At 43.6% G+C, this 23,700-nt stretch overlaps 1 protein-coding gene across 1 annotated transcript in view; it reads right to left on the bottom strand.

The window, feature by feature from the left end:
* Positions 1–23,700, bottom strand: part of LOC119951523 (probable E3 ubiquitin-protein ligase HECTD4) — a 415,771-nt gene that overhangs the window by 156,933 nt on the left and 235,138 nt on the right. Inside the window, 8 exon segments of the mRNA XM_038774748.1 lie at positions 1,925–2,071; positions 4,391–4,557; positions 5,134–5,275; positions 12,361–12,496; positions 13,125–13,300; positions 16,741–16,829; positions 21,232–21,336; positions 22,914–23,106. Coding sequence (XP_038630676.1) covers positions 1,925–2,071; positions 4,391–4,557; positions 5,134–5,275; positions 12,361–12,496; positions 13,125–13,300; positions 16,741–16,829; positions 21,232–21,336; positions 22,914–23,106 — 1,155 coding nt within the window.

Below are 23,700 nucleotides of genomic sequence, written 5' to 3' on the forward strand. Positions count from 1 at the left end.
CCCCTCAAGTTCCTCTGCCATTCAACAAGATCATGGCTGATTTGTCTGTGTTGAGTTCCACTTTCCCATCTACCCCTGATAATCTTTGGTCCCATGCCTAACAGGAATGTATCAATCCCTGCCTTCAAAATATTCAATAGTCCTGCTCCCACCACCTTCTGAGTGAGGCAGGGTTCCAAAGTTCCATAACCCTCAGAAAACAATTCTCATCTCTGTCGTACAAGGGCGAGCCCTAACTTTAAAACAGTGCTCCCTTGTTCTGGACTCATCCCCAAGAGGAAACATCTTGCAACGTCCACCTTGTCAGGATCTTATCAAGTCACCCCTCAACTTTTCTAAACTCCAGTGGAAACGAACCCTGCCTGTCCAGCCGATCCTCAGAAGAGAATCCACTAATTCCAGGTATCAACCTAGTAAATCTCCTCTGAATGGTCTACAACACGTTTATATCCTTCCTTGAATAAGGAAACCAAAACTGCATACCAAAATAATTCTTCAACAGTTACACAGGATAGCATTTGTGACCTTGGTATGTGCCGTTTTAGTGCTATCGCAGGGACAGAAGCAGAAACCTGATTGGAGAGATTGAAACATGAGTTGTGGAAAGATGGACTTGCATTTGAGAGGTAACAAAATGTTCAAAGACTTTGGCAAGAAAATGGAGGTTACTGATGAGAATGTTGATTTCCATAAAACATAGGTCCATGGTGGGCTTTTGGGGGTGATAGCAATTTTGAAAGAAAAGGACAGTAACTTAGGGGAGTGATAGATTCTTCATTTATTGATTCATTGCTTTATTCATGGTTTAGGTGTTAATTGAATGCCTAGCTAAAGAGTGAAATTATTTTAAATGCCTTGAGATTGTTTCAGATAATGAATTAACTATGGAACTCTAGTGTCTTGTCTGTAGAAACGTAGACATTATATGAAACATTCTCTGAAACAATGAATAGACTATTGTATTTCAGTGTATTTAGCAATAAGGGTGTATCAACTAATTAGTTACAGCAATGTCAATGGCCAGCAGTGGTGTGAGAAACCTATTCTCATGAGGCTGCGCACGTAGACACTGAATTAACCTTGATGGACACCAGTCAATCTTAAGTAATGGCCAATTTTGATTAATAAATCATCCGCTAAGTAACAGACATCTATTTGAAATCAAGAGGTCTCAGCTGAGAATTAGAAATCAATAAGAGTAAATGAGGGATTAGAGCATTGATAAGAATTCCCTTAAAGACCTCGTGGTCAAGGTTTCATTCCTGAATTCTTGCTTTCCTGAATTCTTGAATCATCTATCCATTTGTTTGTGTTTAAGGTGATTTCTTTATGCTTTTATGTTTAATGTTTGTTTTGCCACGAGTTTGATCCTTGTATGTATTGTTTGATATTTTGTTTCTAAGTTTTGATTCAGTTCTTATTCAATTGTATTCAAGTCAATAATTAGCAATAAAGTTGTATTTTTGACAGCTCCAATCAACAGGACTATCAACTCCCATTAGAAGATAAAATAAGAGATCCTACAGGGAAGAAAGCATTTACAATTTCAACTCGCATGGGACCAGAAGATTTGCATTATCTCCATGTTCAGTGAGAAATGACGGTGGCAGTCATAGGTGAGATGAATTTGGACGGGTCACAAGGGGAGATAGAAGAAAAATAGAGAGAAATGTAGATACAAAGCTAGTGTTTGGTTGAGCAGCAGAGGCACTGAGCAGATGGCGGATTCCCTGACTTCCTTGCACTTAGTGCTGGTGGAGAGAACAAGGACACATAAACCACCCACTATCAAAAACATATCCCAACTGGTGAGATCCTCAAATTAATTGAAAATTATTTAAATGTATAGAGCACAACAAAGGTTGGACCAATAGATTATTTAGCTGCCAATTCACGGAAATGCTGTGAGAAGCACGGTCCCTACCTGGTGTATGGTATAGTACAAAGTAGGCCGATGCTATTGGCACAGGCTATTGGATATCGGGCACAAAGTGAAACAACTGATGTCATGGTCTCGCCAAATGCCTCCTGAACTTGTTCCACCATCCCGCCGCACGTGAGCTCTTCAATCCTGAGAGAACAGAAACATGTATTTACCAATGGGAAACAACATTGTCTGCCAGTTGCAAGTTAACCTTCTTCCAAATGAGCATCTGACTTAAATTCTATTTGTTAAAAAGTGCAAATCCTTAAATTTATATGTGCAGAATTTTTTTTTCAAACAATCTTGTAAATCTAACTAAATCTGTTTTTCAAACTTCAATTATCTGCTCTCCTATTCATCAACTGGTGTCCTGGAACGTGCTCTTGGGAGATTTTAAAAAACTATTAGGTGCCACATTGCTGGATTACAAATCAGTATTCATTCAAGAATGTTTTTTTGCCACATTAGTAACCAAGGGGGTAACTAATGGGGAAAAAGGTTTAATAGAGGGGCACAAGGAACATTTTATGAAATTGGGCAAGATACCTTCTCTCCTACCTAGAAAATTTTGCTCAAGCCTTTTTAATATTGTCTGTTTGCAATCCTGCCAGTAAGAGCCAATAGTTGCCCAGCATCACATACAATAACTTAACTTGAGTAAAATATGGTAGTTCTTGACCTGGAAGGAGCATCAAATGGAATTCAATACATTGGACTGAACTGGGAAATAAAGAGAGATCCAACTCACTTTGTTGGAAATGAGTCCCCAGCTGGACAATTATGGAGCAGTAATATTACCAGTATTACGACCAGGATGGGAGGTGTGCACAAATGATCTAGCCCCACTACTCCATAAGTCATACCATTAGTTTAATTTATTCACCAAAGTGGCCAATTGTTTACCTTCACTGCTGGTACCCATAATAAAAGAGGCTTTAACCAGGCTTCTTTCAATAAACTCAGGACAATTAATTTGTTGTAACACAAACCTTCAAAACGTTGCAAGAACCGGTTAACACAATTGCAATTTGGAAGTATAACTATCGATCTCTCGTCTTAAAACCTCCTCAGGACACATCCAGACATATAAAGGACACACAAGTATTCTCCGCAACGATGAGCGATCAGGGGAGGCAGAGATTTAGGGAAACGGTTGCATTGTGGTATTGTCACTGGACTGGTAATCCAGAGACCCAGTTCTGGGGACCCAGGTTCGAATTCCACCATGGCAGATGGTAAAATTTGAATCCAATAAAAAAAAATTAGAATTTAAGTCCTAATGACAACCATGAAACCACTGCCGATAGTTATAAAAAGGCCATCTGGTTCACTAATGTCCTTCAGGGAAGAAAATCTACCGTCTCCACCTGGTCTGGTTTACAAACTATTCCAGATCCTCAGCAACGTGGTTCACTCTTAAATGCCCTCTGAAATGTTCAAGTAATTAGGGAATGGCAACAAATGCTGGCTTAGCCAGACCAAACAAAATTTTTTTTAATGAGACTAAAGCTAGCTGAGTTCAATACCATAAATCTAGAGCTCGGTCTCTGAAGACAGACTGCTGGTCCCAGTAGATGTCAAGAGGTCCTCACTTACGGAATAAGTTTTACTCAGGCGATAATTCTCTGGCTACAGGTTGAGAACCCACACACGGAATTTCAGGTAAGGCAGGAAGAGTCAGCTAGGCTAGCTTTCCTTCTCAGCTTATTCACCAAAAAGACGGACTTCGAAAACAACTAGTTCAAAACTTAAGCTTGACTCTCATGTGATTTGCAATAAGTCACCAGGCTTTGCCTTTTTTTCCAGTTCTTTTCATCATCAATTAAAGTGATTACATTTCAAAACAAACAATCTTCTCTTCCCCCATCAAGTACCATGCTGGTCAGGTGGTTTCCATGAAAAGGCATTGTTGTTCCCAGACCAAAGGTAAACTTATGACCTTTTATGTTAAAAACAATCCACTTTGTGAGATGGTTTTCCCAACACCAGCCATCAGGTAAGTTCTCGGTGTGTAAAGTTAGTGGAGGTGCATGGTGAATGGCTGTGCAAGAAAATTGAGCGGGGGACGGGGGATGGGGGGGGGGGGGGTGACATGCAGACAATTAACAATAATACCCATAGATGACAATAGGGGAATCATTCTCAACTTAATTCCTGTGGCACTAATTCAGCAATCACACATTCTGCAGGCACAAGGATGACAGATGCTAAAATATTAGTGGGTTGAGACTAGCTTTTTTCAGATTGAGGCTGAGGCATGTTATTGTAGCAAAACAGACAGCCACGTCCCCTTCACCCAAAGTAACATCCTTCATCTAGAGTACGAAGCCGGTGTTTTTAAATAGAGATAGGCATACAGTATTCAAGATTTTTTAATCAGAGGCGGAAACAAAATCAATGTGCTGCCACATCCCAAGTTTCTTTGTAAAGTATTTTTGTTTACAATTCAACCAGTCAGTATCTCACCTTGGTCCACCTTGAAGGACTGTGGTTACAGGTCCCACCAAATGAGTGACGCCACCGACTCGGACTGCTGCCGTCAACAGCTCACGCATGTGTACCAGAGCCTGTTTTCTCGTGTTACCACGCCGCCATCGGGTCTGGGCAGCTAAAAGGAAACTGCTGCTCGACACCTAAGCAAAATAAGATCATAACGTGCAAATGCTGTTTCCTTAATTCTCAATGACAACCTCTCCATCCTCATTTAATGGGGTAATGAAAATTTTTGAAACATTACATCAGTAATGAATTATTGATACTGGTAAATGGCTGCACTTAATAGATCAATAGGAAAGACAGTAATATATGTACAATGGAATTTAATCAAAAATTGATTATAGCTGCTAAGTATGCAAGTCCTCAAGGGCAATGATGATAAATGAGTTCAGGCACATTTAAGCCCATTGAGATAATGTGTACAATTGCAGATGCACAGGAGCAACTGCTGTAATTGAGTTAAAGATGTTCAATTTAAGGAATGAAAAACAGAACAGCACAACTTTCATGAGATCACATTTTACCCTAATATTACCTACAATTTCCAAAAGTCGATCCTGCAACTGCTTGGCATTTTATATTTTAATTGATTCTGACACAATACATCCAGACATGTAATTATTTACATGTTCCTTATCTAAACTGGTTCATTTCAGACCTTTCCAATAATTTTGGAAATAAAGTGTAATTACAAAGAAAGATGTCGCACTTACAGCCTGGTCAGGATTTGTCCCAATAAAAGCAAAGAGCTGCCCAAGCAGCACGCTGTATGTTGGCTTATCACGACTATCCTCAATAGTCAGGGATTGAAGCAGAGTGAAGGAGCTACTTCGATGACTATTCCCATGCCGTCTTCTGCAAACAAGGCAAACAAACCTTCAGACATCTGTAGCATATAAATGACTGTGCTATTAATGTAGAATAACGTATGTATTTAATAGGGATGAAACATTTTGGGAAAAAGCAAAAACAGTGCTTTTCGCTACAAGTAGTTTCCCATTATTAAAAAAAATATTTGTCCACTGATTTTCTAAAAATCCTATCTTCAATCATTTTAACTCTTTCCCTTTAGTGCCTTCCAAACACATGACGTGACCACCTAGTAGAACACAGGCCAGCACTACCACATGAACATACCAAGTTACAAAATATTCTGACGTGAAAATATATTGCCATTCTTCTTGGTCACTAGCTAAAGATTTTGGAACAACTCCCTACCTAACAAGGTGGGTGCATCGCGACTGCAGACTGCAGTGCTTCAGGAAGACAGCCCACCACCACCTTCTCCAGCGCAATAAATGCATGTAGAATTTTAAAAAAATCTGAGATACATTGAGAGCCTTGCAATTCTACAAAATAGTGCGGAACTACCATTGGGGGAAGAGTAGAAAATATTGAAAATGCTCTTCTTGCAGCAAGGAGGGGAAAATGCTGAACAAAAAGCATTCTCTCCTGCAGAAATTCCTTTCCCTGTAGAACTCCTTGCTCTGGATGTCTCAAAGATAAAATCTGGAAGTTTCAGTAAAAACCTTCAATAACTGATCAAATTTTATCATATGGGCTGAGCTTGTGAGCTATTGTTTTTTAAATTAATTTACGAGATGTGTGCATCACTGGTTGGTTAGTCCTGCATTTATTAGTCCAGGCTAGGAGAGTGGGCAAAGAAGTGGCAGATGGAATAAATGTCAAAAAGTGTGAGGTTATGCACTTTGGAAGGAGAAATGGAGGCATAGACTATTTTCTAAATGGGAAGATGCTTAGGAAATAAGTACAAAGGGACTGGGAGTCCTTGTTCACGATTCTTTTAAGGTTAAGGTTCAGTCGGCAGTTAGGAAGGCAAATGCAATGTTAGCATTCATGTCAAGAGGGCTAGAATACAAGACCAGGGATGTATTTCTGAGGCTTTATAAGGCTCTGGTCAGACCCCATTTGGAGTATTGTGAGCAGTTTTGGACCCCATATCTAAGGAAGGATGTGCTGGCCTTGGAAAGGGTCTAGAGGAGGTTCACAAGAATGATCCCTGGAATGAAGAGCTTGTCGTATGAGGAACGGTTGAGGACTCTGGGTCTGTACGTGTTGGGAGTTTAGAAGGATGGGGGGGGGATCTTATTGAAACTTACAGGATACTGCGAGGCCTGGATAGAGTGGATGTTGATAGGATGTTTCCACTTGTAGGAAAAACTAGAAGCGGAGGACACAATCTCAGACTAAAGGGGCGGTCCTTTAAAACAGAGATGAGGAGGAATATCTTCAGCCAGAGGGTGGTGAACCTGTGGAACTCTTTGCCGCAGAAGGCTGTGGAGGCTAAATCACGGAGTATCTTTAAGACAAAGATAGATGTGTCGGAACCAAGTTTGTCAATAGGGGGAATACTGGAGCTGCTTCGGGTGTTTGGGTCTTTCTCAGGGTACAAATTAAATCTGGACACGTGTGAATATTTTGTGGTGTCTCAGCCAGGGGTGGGGTGGGGGGGGGGCTGCCATTCCGTAAGACAGGGACTCACTTTAGATACCTGGGGGTGCAGGTTGCTTGAGATGGGGGGGGGGGGGGGTCCGTAGGTACAATATTTCTAGTTTGGTGGGGAGGGTGAAAGCTCATCTGGCAAGGTGGGATGGTCTCCCTCTGTCATTGGCAGGTCGGGTACATGCGGTTAAAATGAATGCGCTGCCGCTTTTCCTGTTTATTTTTCAATGCCTGCCTATTTTCCTGCCAAAGGCACTTTTAGAGAGATTGAAGGGATGATTACCTCGTTCATATGGGGAGGGAAGGTGGCCAGAATTAGAAAGGTTCCACTACAGTGAGGAAGGCAGGCAGAGGGTTTGGGTCTTCCAAACCTGATGTATTATTTACTGGGCAGCGAATGTGGAGAAGGTACAGAGCTGGGTCAGAGGGGTTGACTCCCAATGGGTTAGAATGGAGGAGAGTTTGGGTAAGGGGTCGGGATTGAAGGCGCTAGCGACAGCGCCGCTCCCGACGACCCTGGGGAAATACTCGGAGTCCGGTAGTAATAGGTTGAGAATTTAGAGGCAGTTTCAACAGTACTTCGGGTTGGGGGCAGGGTCAAGGGAAATGCCGATTCGGGGTAACCATAGACTTGAGCCAGGGAAGTGGGATGGAAATTTTTGGAGATGGGAGGAGAAAGGAATTAGGACACAAAGATTTATTTCGTGGGGGTTGTTTTGCAGGATTGAAGGAGCTGGAGGCGAAGTATGGGCTGGAGCAGGGGGAAATATTTAGATACATGCATGTTCGAGACTTTCCCAGAATGGAGATACAGAGCTTCCCAGTAGAGCCGGCTTCCAAATTGCTGGAGGAGGTCCCGACAGGGAGACTGGAGAAGGGGGTAGTATCGGCGGTTTACAGGGTTATTTTGGAAGATGAGAAGGCGCCGCTAGAAGGGATCAAGGCAAAGTGGGAGGAAGAGTTGGGAGAGGGTAGGGAGGAGGGGTTCTGGTGTGAGGTGCTCCAGAGGGTGAACGCCTCCACCTCGTGTGCGAGGTTGGGGCTGATACAGCTGAAGGTGGTGTATAAGCACACCGTACAAGGGCGGGGGGGGGGGGGGGGGGGGGGGGGGGGGGGGGGGGAACCCGCAAACCAAGTTCATATGTTTTGGTCCTGTCCAAAGCTGGAGGGTTACTGGAAGGAGGTGCTAGGGTAATCTCTAAAGTGGTGCACATGAAACTGGACCCAGGCCCCCAGGAGGCCGTATTCGGGGTATCAGACCAGCCGGGGTTGGAAACGGGCGCGGAGGCAGATGTCGTAGCCTTTGCCTCGTTGATCACCCGAAGGCGGATCCTGTCAGTGTGGAGATCAACCTCTCCACCCTGTGCCCTGGCGTGGTGGGGGGACCTGCTGCAATTCTTATTGCTTGAAAAGGTCAAATTTGAACTGAGGGGAAGGATGGAGGGATTCTACAATTAATGGGCGTTATTCATTCTGAACTTTCGAGATTTGGATCACATCGAACATTAAGGGGGTTTGGGGGAGTGGGACTGCATGTGTTAATGGTGACTATGGGTGATTCCCGATTCCTTTTTGTCATTTGTTTATGTTAACACGCGGGCTAATATTTGGCGGGAGGATGGGATCATTGTTATTGATATGGGGATTGACATTACATTTGTTACTGATTATTGTTTATTGTTGGGTGTAAATTTGGGAGAAAATGTGAAAAGAGGAGAATACATAAATATTTTTTAAAAAGACCATGATAGGTAGGTTTTTGATCAATAAGGGGATTGGGGGTTGTGGGGAGAAGGCAGGAGAATGGGGTGAGAAAATATCAGCTATGGTTGAATGGCGGAGCAGACCCGATGGGCCGAGTGGCGTAATTCTGCTCCTATGTCTTATGGTCATATTGCCCATCCCTATGTGGCCTTCAGAAAGTGGTGGTCAGCTGCCTTATTGAATCACTATAGACCTGAAGGTGTAGGTACACCCACAGTGCCTTTAGGGAGGGAGTTCTAGGATTTTGACCCAGCGATTGTGAAGGAACGGTGATATATTTCCAAGTCAGGGTTGTGTGACTTGGAGGGGAACCTTCACGTGGTGGGGTTCCCAGGTATTTGCTACCCTTGTCCTCCTCGATGGTAGTGGTCGTGGATTTAGAAGGTGCTGCCTCAAGAACCTGGGTGAGTTGCTGCAGTGCATCTTATAGATGGTATACACTACTGCCACTCAGTGGTGGAGGGATTGAACGTTCATGGAAGGGGTAGCAATCAAGCAGGCTGCTTTGTCCTGGATTGTGTCAAGCTTCTTGAATGTTGTTGGAGCTGCACTCATTCAGGCACGCGGAGAGTATTCCAGCACACTCCTGACTTGTGTCTTGTAGATGGTGGACAGGCTTTGGGCAGTCAGTTTCAGTTCATATTCTGGTCAATGTAACCCTCGATGTTGACAGTGGGGAATTCAGCAATGGTAATGTCATTGAATGTCAAGGAGTGATGGTTAAATCCTCACTTGTTGGAGATGGTCATTGCCTGTCACTAGTGTGGCACAAATGTTACTTGCCACTTATCGGCCCGTCTGGATATTGTTCAGGTCTTGCTTTATTTGGACATGTACTGCTTCAATGAGAAGTCACGAATGGTGAACATTGTGCAGTCAGCAGTGAACATCCCCACTTCTGTCCTGATGCTGAAAGGTTATTGATGAAACAGCTGAAGATGGTTGGGCCTAGGACCGGAGGAACTCCTGCAGTGATGTCCTGGAGCGGCGATGATTGACCTCCAACCACCACAACCATCTTCCTTTGTGCCTGGAATGACTCCACCAAGTGGAGTTCCTTGCGAGGATTCCTTAATACCATACTCTGTCAAATGCTGCCTTGATGTCAAGGTAAGGCATTCTCATCTCACCTCTGGGGTTCTGCTCTTTTTTCCATGCTTGAACCAATGCCAGAATGAGGTCAGGAGCTGTTAGAACCCAAACTGAGCATAAGTGAGCAGATTATTGCAGAGTATGTGCAGCTTGATATCGCTTCCATTACTTGACTGCTAATTGAGAGTAGAGTGATTTGTCCTGTTTCTTGTGCACAAGACATACCTGGGTAATTTTCCAAATACCTAGACGGATGCCAATGTTGCAGATGTATTGGAACAGCTTGGCTAAGGGTATGGCAGGTTCTTAATATCACGTGGAGTGAATCAATTTGGCTCAAGATTGACACGTGTTATGCGGAAGGCCTCCAGAGGAGGCCGATATGGATCATCCATTTCGCTCTTCTGGTTGAAGATTATCGTGAATGTACTGATGTGCTGGGTTCCTCCATCAGTAAGGGTGGGGATATTTGTGGTGCCGCCTTCCTACAGTGAGTTGTTTAATTGTCCACCACCACTTATGGCTGGATGTGGCAGGACAGTAGAGCTTAGGTCTGATCTAGTGGTTGTGGAATTGCTCAGCTCTGCCTATTATTTGCTGCTTACGCTGTTCGGCATACAAGTAGTCCTGTGTTGTAGCTTCACCAGGTTGGCACCTCATTTTTAGGTATGCCTAGTGTTGCTCCTGGCATGCCCTCCTGCACTCTTCATCGAACCGGGGTTGATCCCCTGGCTTGGTGGTAATGGTAGAGTGGGAGATATGCTGGGCCAGAATGTTAAGCTCAAGTAAAATTCTGCTGCTGCTGATGGCTCACAGTGCCTCATGGATGCCCAGTCTTGAGTTGCTCAATCTGTTTGGTCGATCCAATTTGGCATGGTGGTAGTGCCATACAACACACTGAAGTGTTGGTTCCTCAATGTGAGGACATGACTTCATCTCCACAAGGTCTGTGTGGTGGTCACCCCTACTGATACTGTCATAGACAGATGTATCTGCGGCAGGTTAGTTGGCGAGGGTGAGGTCAAGTATGTTTTCCCCTCTTGTTGATTCCCTCGCTACCTGACACAGTCCAAGTCTAGCAGCTATGTTCTTTAGCAAAGGACAATACACCATCGGAACAGGCCTTTTGGCCCTCCAAGCCTGTACTGATCATGATACCAACCTTGGCCAAAGCCCTCAGCACTTCCTTGTGCCATACCGCTCTATACCCATCCTATCCATGTATTTGTCAAGAAGCCTTTTGAAAGCTGTTAATGTATCTGCTTCCACAACCTCCCCTGGCGATGGACATTGAAGCCCCCACTCGAGTTAATTCTGCGTTCTTGTCACCTTCAGTGCTTCCTCCCAATGACGTTCATCATGGAGGAGTATTGATTCCAGCTGACAGTGAGAACAAGACGTGGTAATCAGCAGGTTTTCTTGCCTACTTTTGACCTGGTGCTGTGAGACTTCATGGGGTCCACATTCAATGTTCAAATACACTGTATACCACCGATTGTATGTCACTGTGCTGCCACCTCTGCTGCATCCTGTCCCACTGGCATGAAGTGATCCAGAATGGTGATGTCTGGGACATAGTCTGTAAGGTATGATGTCAGGCTGTTGCTTGACTAGTCTATGAACCAGTTTTCCCAATTTTGGCATAGCCCCCAGGTGTTAAAAAGGAGGACTTTGCAGGATCGATGGCTGAGTGTGCCATTGCCATTTCTGGTTTTTGAGTCAATGCCGGGTGGTTCGTCTGATTCCATTCCATCTTGTTTTCTTTGAAACAGTTGAATACAACTGAGTGGCTTGCTGGGCCATTTCAGAGTCAACCATATTGCTGTGGGTCCAGAGTCACATGTAGGCCAGACCAAGTAAGGATAGCAGGCTTCCTTCCCTAAAGGACATTAGTGAACCAGATGGGTTTCATGGTAATGTTTTCATGGTCTTTTAACACTATGTTTTATTGAACTTTAATTCCACCATCTGCTATCGTGGGATTCGAAACTGGGTCCCCAGAGCATTTCTCGGAGTCTCTGGATTACTAGTCCAGCAACAATACCACTGCGCTACCACCACCTTGAGTTGGCTGGCATAACAGAATTGGCAAGGAGAATGGGAACAAGGCGAGCAACTGATCAGCCTACGTGGAGATTTAAATAGAATAAAATGAACAAAATAAGTGGTACGAAGGACAGAGATTTGAAGCCCATTAGATTACAATTCCAGGTTGCAGACAGAAAACCAGAGATATGTATACCATTCTCAAGATGACATGCAGCAATTACTAAAGGTCCTTTGATAGCACCTCCTAAACCCTCTACTGGAAGAAGGGCAGCAGATGCATGGAAACATAATTACTTGCAAGTTCTATTCCAAGTCACAAATCATGAAACACCACTTAGAATACTACTGCGACTATACCTTGGACTACAGCGGTTGGAAAAGGAGGCTCACCCTCACCTTATTGAGGGCAATAGGGTTGGGGCATGAATGTTGGCCTTGACAGCAGCGTCCATAACCCATGAACAAATACTCATATAACATACTGTGAATGCATTATAATGCACAATGATTGGAACTGTACCCAATGATGATCAGGACTTAGTGGAATTATCCAAATGTATTTAATTCTTTACCTCTGGTTGGCCCGTGTGAACTCTAAATCCTCATTTGCAATCATTTCCAGGTCAGAGGGTGCTGACATACTGCGCAGGAAGACAGGTTGGCGAACAGTGTGAGAAATCACCTTGGTTTCCGAAGAAGATTTACAAGCTGGTAAAATAAGCAAGCAGACGTCAAGAAGACAAACATACACTAAATATTTCTGCTTAGAATTATATCAATTTGTGAATTTTGTAACTGACATTTAACTGGGGCAAGTTATCATGCACTTAACCATCTAAATCCATACTTTTACTGTTAAGCTTCCTATAGACCACCCAGCCACCATTTTATATCGCCAAATAGATCGCAAAATATAAACAGTACACAAGTAGTTTGTTACTAATCTGGAAGTGATCCTAACTGACAATGCGCTTTTTTGCATCTAGTTGAAATATTTCATCACATTTACTGGCCAATACTATTCACCTTTCACAATGCAGATTTTTCCACTTTATTGTCAAATGCAGAGTTAAAAGTTTATTAAAAAAAACTGCAGTTATTTATTTTACAAGGGATCAGATATCCACCCAAAGTTATCTGAATTGTTTGTTGTATTCTCAAATGCATACAGTTAGGAATTTTTCAAGTTCAAACTACTTTGTACACTGCTAATACCAATATTACATTGATAACAATTGTTCAGTATGTGATTGAGCTCTGAAGTAAAACACTGACAACAACAGCAAAGATCTTCCTTTTCCTTTCCACCTTCACCCTCTCAGGTTAACATTAGTACCTGGTGTGTCAGCTGGGGTTCCTGAAATACTCCTGGTCAGACCAGACTGTGCTGCTATAGTAACATGCAGCAACAGCTCAGCCCGATTCATCAAACTTTTCACCAAAGCTTTCATTTTTGCTAAAGAATGTGAAGGTTTCGGCACCAAAGAGTTCACCTCCTGACTAAACTTTTCTCTGTAAAAAAAAAAAAGAACATTTTAATTAAAAATGGGTAAAAGTAAACATTGCAAATAAATGTATTTTCTTTGAGATTTAGCAGCATGGATATCAGCAAGGAGGGTAGAGAGAGTCAATAAACTGCCTCGTGTCAAATGGGTAATTTGTTCTAGTTACCTCTTCTGCTTTTAAGACATTCCTTCGGAGTCAAGGGTGACTCCAGACTAAAAATGAGTTCTCAGGTGACTGAGGAGTCCAGTTGTGACCTACAGTCTCTTGTCACAGATGAGGCAGATGCTAGTTGAAGGAGTGGGTGGGTAAGATGCCCACCTGTGCTCCTTTCGCTATCAATGCTCGGCTTTTGCTTGCTCTGGGCAATGAAACTGGAGGTGATCAGCTCCTTCCCAGCTGCCTTTCTTCCACTTTCGGGTAGGGGTTCCAAGGTATCTGTGGTGGTATTGCACTTTTTCCAAGGAGGCTTCGAGGGCGTCCTTGAAGTGTTTCCTTGACCCTCCTGGGGATGGTTTGCTGTGGTGAAGCTCTGAGTAGAATGCTTGTTTTGGGAGACTCGTGGTAGGCACGCGGAAGATGTGAACTATCCAATTGAGCTAATCAAGCTTGGTGAGGGGGATGGAGCATTGCGTCAAGGAAGATCGAGAAGGGCGCGGTGGGATAACACAGCCTTTCTTGATCCCAGTCTGAATATGAACGAGGTCTCTCGTGGATCCGTTGATCAGGACCATGGTTTGTATGTCATCGTGGAGCAGGGGGAGCACTGTGATGAACTTTTGGAGGCAGCCAAAAGGAAGTGGAATGTTCCATAATCTCTCGCAGTTGACTGTGTCGAAGGCCTTTGAGGTCAAGAATAAATAAATCATCTCTGTTGTCACAAGTAGGCTAACATTAACATTGCAATGAACCTAGTCGCCACATTTCGGCGCCTGTTCAGGGACACAGAGGGAGAATTCCGAATTCTCAGCTGGTACGGGAATTGAACCCGCACTGCTGGCCTTGTTCTGCATCAAAAACCAGCTGCCTAGTCCACTGAGCTAAACCAGCTAAAGGAAGGCAGTGCACAAGGATTGGTGCTGTTCTCTGTTATTATAGTGCGGTGATGCTAACGTCAATTGTGCCCCTCAGTGAGCAGAGTCTGCATTGTGGCTCTGGGAGGAGCTTTTCAGCCACAGGAGATGATGATTAAGGAGGACTCCTGCGATCGCCTTTCCTGAGGGCGACATCAGGGAAATACTTCAATACTTACTGCAGTCAGACTTGTCACTATTCTTGACAATGGTCATGATTACAGTATCTGGGGGATCTCCTGGCATGTTCTCATTCCAGATGAGGGAAATGAGATCATGTATTCACGACAAAACAGTTTTTCCACCATGTTTTAGCGGTTTGGTTGAGGTTTCATTTTCTTTAGCTGTCGGATGGCTTTTTCTATCCTGTGCCGGGTTGGGGTTGTGCCGAGATGGTGGTGGGCAGCAAGCTGCAGGGTGGAGTCGAGGAGGTTATGTATTGAAAGCAGAATCTTTGTTAAGGAGGCCTGCACAGTGGTTGTACTGTTGCTTCACAGCTCCAGGGACCCAGGTTCGATTCCCGGCTTGGGTCAGTCTGTGCGGAGTCTGCACGTTCTCCCCATGTCTGTGTGGGTTTCCTCTCGGTGCTCCGGTTTCCTCCCACAAGTTCCGAAAGACGAGCTGTTAGGTGAATTGGACTTTCTGAATTCTCCCTCAGTGTACCCGAACAGGCTCCGGAATGTGGAGACTGGGGAATTTTCACAATAACTTCATTGCAGTGTTAATATAAGCCTACTTGTGACACGAATAAAGATTACTCAAAGTGCTCCTTCCAGCTGGCCTCTGATTTTGCTGAGTACCGTTCCATTCTTGGCCAACAGTAGGGTGAGGCCTTGGGTACTTGAGCCGTAGGTGGTCTTGACTGTGAAGCAGCCTTGCTGTCGGCTAACTGCCGTATCTCCTGCCTTTTCTCCACCCACTATTAGTTCTTTAGGTCACAGGTATTTTGCTGGGTGATATCATAGAATCATTAAATCCCTATAGCTCAGGAGGCAGCCATGCAGCCCACCGAGTCTGCAACAACCCTAAGAAAGAGCATACTCCTCGGCCCAAATCCTGCCCTATCCCTGTAACCCCACCTAACCTTCTTGGACACGAAGAGGCAATTGAGCATGGCCAATCCACCTAACCTGCACATTTTTAGACTGTGGGAGGAAACCAGAGCACCCAGAGGAAACCCACACAGACCAGGAGGGAACGTGCAAACTCCACACAGTCACGCAAGGTCAGAACTGAATCCATGTCCTTGTGAGGCAGCAGTGCTGACCACTGTGCCACCTTTCTTCCTCCTTAAAACAGATACCCTATATAAAATCAACTAATGCCGTGCAGGGATCAAATGTGGAACCCTTCTAGCATTCATGGTTCAACAACACAATGGATAATTGATTCAGGGCTACTTTTGATTCAACAGTTTTTCTCAGAATAGGTTAGTGTGCTCATCTTTAGAATGACGTATCTGCCTATTGCGGAGCATCAATAGGACACACGTTTTTTTTTAATGGTAGAATCGCCTCCATTTCAATTGACTCAATGCAATTTAACTCCAGTCATTGTTTTGTAATTAGTTTGTAAATTTGAGCTCAAGTGAAAACTGAACCAACACAAATCTAACTGGGAAGGCTATGTGAACCACTAACTACCAAAATCACTGATGTCTCATAGTGCATAGTGCAGGAGGACATTTTCTTCCCAGTTATCTTGCCTCTGAAGGTACTCTGGCAGCCATTCAGTAGCTTGCCCAAGTGGATACTGTTCACACGAATGCCCAAACAGTGAGACCTGCCAGGCCATTTAACTATATTGGGGACATTACACCCTAGTCTAATTCTCTGTCGCCTGCCATTCACAAGAATGCACTTTTTAGCATGAGATGGGCGGCACGGCAGCACAGTGGCTAGGTTCCCCGCTTGGGTCACTTTCTGTATGGAGTCTGCATGTTCTCCCTGTGTCTACATGGGTTTCCTCCAGGTGCTCCGGTTTTCCTCCCACAAGTCCCGAAAGATGTGCTTCTTAGGTGAATTGGGCATTCTGAATACCCTCAGTATACCCGAACAGGCGTCGGAGTAACGTCACTGCAGTGTTAACGTAAGCCTACTTGTGACACTAATAAAGATTATATTATGATTATACATTGGAAATCAATCAGGAACCCTGCCTGATTTTCTCCTATTAGTGCACAGGAATAATGAACCAAACTTTACAACTTGTACTTTCTCTTTGTCCAAGATCGGTTTACACAATATAGATTTAGACTTTAATCTCAGACTTCTGGTTTATAAAACCTAATACCTCACTCAAGCTGTAATTTAAGGCACTGGACAAAGCTTTAAACAAGAACAACAATTATCATCACAGCAGCTAATGTCATCATACCTTAATAAAAGGACCATGTTCTCCAAGTCATTCAAGTCAAACGGCATCTCTTTCAGGGAGCAGAGCAACTCTAACTCTTTGATTTTACTCTGGAGAAAAATAATATTATTACAATTGTATTTTGGAATCAACTCATCAGCTTTTAACCAATGGGACTGTCTGATGTGTTACAAGCTAAATGCTTCACAAATTCAGAATCAAGAATTCCTATTATAAAAGTTTAATTTTTGCTATACCTCATTCCAGAACTGGGTCAAAGAGTTGAGGTTGACACTTAAGGGCAATACTTAAGGAGTGATGCACCTGTCAGGGATGCAGCATTCAGATGAGATGATCAACAGAAATGATGAGGTGGACATAGATTCCAGCATACTATTCAAAGAGCAAGGAGCTCTTCTCTTGTTCTGGCTAACATTACTTCCTCAACCAACACTAGAAAAAAAAAATGTAGCTGGCTGCTCATCTCACTTGCTGCTCCCAAGAGAAAAGATGTACTGCCATATTTCTTGCTAAAGCAACAATAACGGTTCCAAAAATAAAGAGACAATTTTCAGGGAAGCAGAGGCAACCCACATTGGACCCTGTGACTTGATGATATAAAAAAAATGTAAGTCCATTATTTTGTCATGTTGAGAAACACAGAACTGAATATCTAAGCCTTGCAATCATTCGGCAAATCAAAAATTCATTGGACAATTATCTCATATCATAACGATGCATAGATGTAAGCATAATCACATGCACGTCATGGAAAGGTATGATTTCAATCATATACAAGAGTTACAGATTGTTTTGATCTTTCACCAGTCAGGGGCTGCACGGTAGCCCAGTGGTTAGCACAGTTGCTTCACAGCTCCAGGGTCCCAGGTTTGATTTCCGGCTGGGTCACTGTCTGTGCGGAGTCTGCACGTTCTCCCCGTGTCTGCGTGGGTTTCCTCCGGGTGACTTGATGTGCAGGTTAGGTGGATTGGCCATGATAAATTGCCCACACTATCCAAAAAGGTTAGGTGGGGTTATTGGGTTACGGGGATAGAATGGAGGGATGGGCTTAAGTAGGGTGCTCTTTTCAAGGGCCAATGCAGACTCAATGGGCTGAATGGCCTCCTTCTGCACTGTAAATTCTATGATCTAGCTAAGTTGAGAAACTAATTTTGTTCTTAGTGCCTGGAGTTTTTGGCTTCCACATATTATGGGATATTAGGCAAGCGGCAGAATGGTCCAGCCAACAATCTCTCAGGGCCAGACAGAAGTACTGCACATTGGACCATAAGACGTCCTTCACCTCTACAAAAAGAAAACTATTATAGATGCTGGAAATCTAAAATCGAACCAAAAGTTGCCAGAAATACTCAGGTCAGGCAGCATTTACTGACTGTAACCTTTCTCCTCATCCATTGTTGAGATGAAAAGCAGTAATACAAGATCATAGAATCTACGGCATGGAGACAGGCTTTTCGGCCCAAACTGATCCATGCCAACTAAAAACCCATCTAAGCTAACCCAATTTGCCTGTTTTTAAAGCAGACCAAGGCAGGCCAGCAGCACGGTTCAATTCCCGGACCAGCCTCCCCGAAGAGTCGTCGGAATGTGGCAACTAGGGGCTTTTCACAGTAACTTCATTTGAAGCCTACTTGTGACAATAAGCGATTTTAATTTCATTTCATTTCCATGTATCTGTCCAATGCTTTTTAAATGTTGCCAATGTCCCTAACTCAATCACTTCCTCCGGCAGCTCATTCCACATACGTACCACCCTCTTGTGTAAAAAAAGTTGCTCCTCAGGTTCCCATTAATTCTTTCCCCTCTTAATTTAAACCTATGCCCTCTAGTTCTTGATTCCCCAACCCTGGGAAAAAGGCGGAGTGCATTTACCCTCTCATGATCTTATACACCTCTATAAGATCACTCCTCAGTCCCCTGCGCTCCAAAGAAAAAAAGTCCTAGCCTGTCCAATCTCTCCCTATAATTCCTGGCAACATCCTTGTAAATCTCTTTTATAGTCTCTCCAGTTTAATAACATCTTTCCTATAGCAAGGCGACCAAAACGAAACACAATACTCCAGGTGTGGCCTCACCAACATCCTGTACAACTGCAGTATAACTTCCCAACTGCTGAACTCAATGCCCTGAATGACTGACGGCCAGAATGCCAAACGCCTTCTTCACCACTCTGTCTACCTGTGACTCTACCTTTAGAGAACTTCACACCTGAACCCCAAGGTCCCTCTGTTCCACAATGCTCCCTAAGGTCCTATCATTCACCGTGATAAGTACTACCTTGATTTGGCTTTCCAAAATACAACACCTCACACTTATCTGTATTGAACGCCATTTGCCATTTCTCGGCCCACTTCCCCAGCTGATCAAGATCCTGCTTCAATTTTTGATAACCTTCCATCAGGTTATTCATTGTCTACAATACCACCTATTTTAGTGGGATCTGCAAACTTACTGGTCATGCCTTGTACATTCTCATCCAAACCGTTGATACAGATCATAGAATTTACAGGGCTGAAGGATGCCATTCAGCCCATCGAGTCTGCACCAGCCCTTGGAAAAAGCATCCTAATTAGGTCCATGCCTCCAGCCGATCCTCGTAACCCAGTAACACCACCTAACCTTTTGGACACTTAGGAGCAATTTAGCATGGCCAATCCACCCAACTTGCACATCTGTGGAATGTGGGTGGAAGCCGGAGCACCAGGGAGGAAACCCATGCAGACACTGGGAGAAAGTGTAAACTCCACGCAGACAAGCAACCCAAGGCCAGAATTGGACGCGGGACCCTGGAGCTGTGAGGCAGCAGTGCCAACCACTGTGCCACCATGCCGCCCTAAACAGCAGTGGGCCCAGCACTGACCCCCGAGACACACCACTAGTCACAGGCCGCCAATCCGACAAGTACCCTTCCACCATTACCCTCTGCTTCCTACCATCAAGCCAATTGTATATCCAATTTTCCAGCTCTCCCTGGATTCCACGTGATCTAACCTTCCAGAGCAGCCTACCATGTGTAACTTTCTCAAAGGCCTTACTGAAGTCCATATAGACTACACCTACCACCCTGCCCGCATCACCTTTCTGGCCACTTCATCAAAGAACGTTAACAAATTTGTAAGGCATAATCTCCAATGCACAAAGCTGTGCTGACTACTAATCAAACACTGTCTTTCCAAATGCCTCGCACAGATGTTATGCTTACTAGTCAATAATTCCCAGGTTTTTCTTTGCAGCCCTTCTTAAATAGGGCACAATATTTGCTACCCTCCAGTCTCTGCTACCTCACCCATGGCCAATGATGATGCAAATATCTCAGCCAGGGCTCCACAATTTCTTCTCTAGCCTCATGCAATGTTCTTGGATATACCTAGTCAGGGCCAGGAGATTTATTCATACATTTTAATACATCCATCACCTCTTTTACTGTAATGCGAACTATCCCCAGTATATCGCCAGTTCTCAAGTCTTCATGTCTTTCTCCACAGTAAACACAGAGGAGAAACCTCGCCCATCTCCTGCGGTTCCACACGTGTCCAAATTGCTTCTTGAGGGATTCTATTCTCTCTCTGGCTTTTTCCTTTAATACATTTAAAGAATCCCTTTGGATTCACCTTAATTCTCTCTGCCAAAGCTACCTCATGCCCCCTTTTTGCTCTCCTAATTTCCTTGAGTAAACTCCTGTATCCCCAAGGAATTCCTTGATTTCAGCTGCTTGTACCTGACCCATGCATACTTCTTTTTCCTGGTCAAAACCTCAATATGTTTTGTCATCCAGGGTTCCCAACTCCAGCCAGCCTTGCCCTTCACCTTAACAGGAACATATAGATTCTGAACTCTAGGAATTGCACTTTTAAAGGGCTCCCACTTGCCGGAGGTCCCTTTTCCCTCAAACAAGCTTCTCCAATCAACCCTTGCAAGCTCCTGTCTAATTCCATCAAAATTCTTCTTGCCCTACTTTAGAACTTGCACCTGTGCACCAATTTTGACCCTTTCCATAACTATTTTAAAATCAATGGAACTATGGTCACTGGTCCCAAAGTGGTCTCCCACTTCACCCCACTCACTTGCCCTGCCCTATTTCCCAAGAGTAGGTCAAGATTTGCCCTTTCTGGAGTAGGACGCCACAAACAGCCTGAGGAAACTTTCCTGAACACACTTAACAAATTCCACCCATCTAACCATTAACACTATGACAATCCCAATCTATGTAAGGAAAATTAAAATCCTCTACTATGACAACCCAATTACTCCTGCAAGTCTCCCCACTCTCCCTGCATATTTGTTCTTCTAGTGTTTGGGGTTTAACTGTCCCTTGACAACAGCTCCTCCACAAATCAAACTAAATTTCACACATACATTGATGGTCAATGTGTTGAATCCAGCTCCCTACACTTCCAACCATGACCTTAAGAGGACAAAGTTAAGTCAGTGGTTTAAGTTCTACGTTATCATAAAAGATTAATTTAATCATTTTTACATTCAAATGCTAACCTCATTGAAGTGATAGTCATGGAAAAATGGCTGGTTGTTTTCCAGTTTTCCTTGCTGCCCGTCTTCCATTTCATTCTGCCATTTCTGCTCAAGCTCTGCTACACTCTATGGGATAACAAAACATCGGTAAAGCTAATGTAGGATCATCTGAAAGGACACGAAGATATGAGAAAGCATCAAAGATTTCTAGATGTGTGTTTAACAGCAGAAATTAGAAGTGTGTACAATCTGTTGGAAAAATAGTTGGCTACTCAGCTAGACCTAGTCACAAGTTATCAAAGAGAAGCACTGAAAAGAGATTCTGTACTTCTTTCATACATTGGAAGTTTCTTTAAAGAGAGATAATTGAAGAATTAACTCAATTTAGTACATTCGCAGACATCTCCCAACAGCTGGCAACATAAGAACTAGGAGCAGGAGTAGGCCATCTGGCCCCTCGAGCCTGCTCCGCCATTCAATTAGATCATGGCTGATCTTTTGTGGACTCAGCTCCACTTTCCGGCCCGAACACCATAACCCTTAATCCCTTTATTCTTCAAAAAACTATCTATCTTTACCTTAAAAACATGTAATGAAGGAGCCTCAACTGCTTCACTGGGCAAGGATTCCATAGATTCACAACCCTTTGGGTGAAGAAGTTCCTCCTAAACTCCGTCCTAAATCTACTTCCCCTTATTTTGAGGCTATGTCCCCTAGTTCTGCTGTCACCCGCCAGTGGAAACAACCTGCCCGCATCTATCCTATCTATTCCCTTCATAATTTTAAATGTTTCTATAAGATCCCCCCTCATCCTTCTAAATTCCAATGACTACAGTCCCAGTCTACTCAACCTCTCCTCATAATCCAACCCCTTCAGCTCTGGGATTAACCTAGTGAATCTCCTCTGCACACCCTCCAGCGCCAGTACGTCCTTTCTCAAGTAAGACGACCAAAATTGAACACAATACTCCAGGTGTGGCCTCACTAACACCTTATACAATTGCAACATAACCTCCCTAGTCTTAAACTCCATCCCTCTAGCAATGAAGGACAAAATTCCATTTGCCTTCTTAATCACCTGTTGCACTTGTAAACCAACCTTCTGTGACTCATGCACTAGCACACCCAAGTCTCTCTGAACAGCGGCATGCTTTAATATTTTATCGTTTAAATAATAACCCCGTTTGCTGTTATTCCTACCAAAATGGATAACAGAGGCCTGAAGGGTGGCCAACTGGCCATCCTGTGAAGGAATTATGACAGAATTATTTTTGTAAAGAGCAGATTGGGAATGAATAAAAAATAATAAACACATCATTTTCAGTTGACACAATGACAAAAATGACACATTTTACAGTCAAATCAAGGATTTCAGGATAAAATAGGTTTTAAGTAAGCAATACAATTTCCAACAGCTAATATATTCCCATTATTGAAAACTGCAAAATACTCTGAAGAAAATTGCATTGAATCTTAACACTAACTTCTTGCATTATACAGAAAATATATTTTTATTTTCACATATTCTTGTTATAATTCATCAATTTAGGATGGCTTCAGGGAACCCATAAAAATTCTTATTCACCAAATCGAATACCATTAGATGTTCCCTCAGTCCCCTTCTCAAAAGCAGCCGTGTCCATGCCCCCTCCCCACCCATCTAAGGCAGGCCTTTCAAGGTTCCCTTCCGTCCTCATCTTTACCTGAAGTTGTCGCTCCATGGCATTCAGCTTTTTGAATGTTTCTCCCATTATTTTACACAGCAGGTCATATTCTTCCACATGTTCCTCTCGGTACTGGAAATTAATCAGTGACTGCAGCGCATCAATCAGATTCAAATGTTTGATTACACATGACACCACCATTTCTTCCATCACATCAGGTTGAATCACTTCCCTACAATCGAGGTACAAAAAAGCATCATTAAGAAGTGAGTGGCCAATTTTCACTTTAAAAACTGTACCACGAGAATAATTTGATAATTTAACAGTTGAATTTTCCATGAATAACCTTATCCTCACGTTATAAAAGCCAACTCCGCATCAGGCATTACTTTCTCACATGCAGAGCATATCTAGTTGCAATCTACTGCACTCTGATCTTGAATGGCTTAGACATGTAGGACAGTTTGGTAGCACTGTTGCTTCACAGCTTCAGGGTCCCAGGTTCGATTCCTGGCTTGGGTCACTGCCTGTGCGGAGTCTGCACGTTCTCCCCGTGTCTGTGTGGGGTTCCTCCGGGTGCTCCGGTTTCCTCCCACAAGTCCCGAAAGACATGCTGTCAGGTAATTTGGACATTCCGAATTCGCCCTCTGTGCACCCAAACAGGAACTGGAATGTGACAACTAGTGACTTTTCACAATAACTTCATTGCAGTGTTAATGTAAGCCTACTTGTGACAATAAAGATTATTATCATTATTATGAAGGACCATTTGCACAAGGGTCAGGTGGCACCCATGGAACTATACCACAAAGGTCAGTGCCCCACC

The sequence above is a fragment of the Scyliorhinus canicula genome, chromosome 1, assembly GCF_902713615.1.
Source record: "Scyliorhinus canicula chromosome 1, sScyCan1.1, whole genome shotgun sequence".
NCBI classification, from domain to species: Eukaryota; Metazoa; Chordata; class Chondrichthyes; order Carcharhiniformes; family Scyliorhinidae; genus Scyliorhinus; species Scyliorhinus canicula.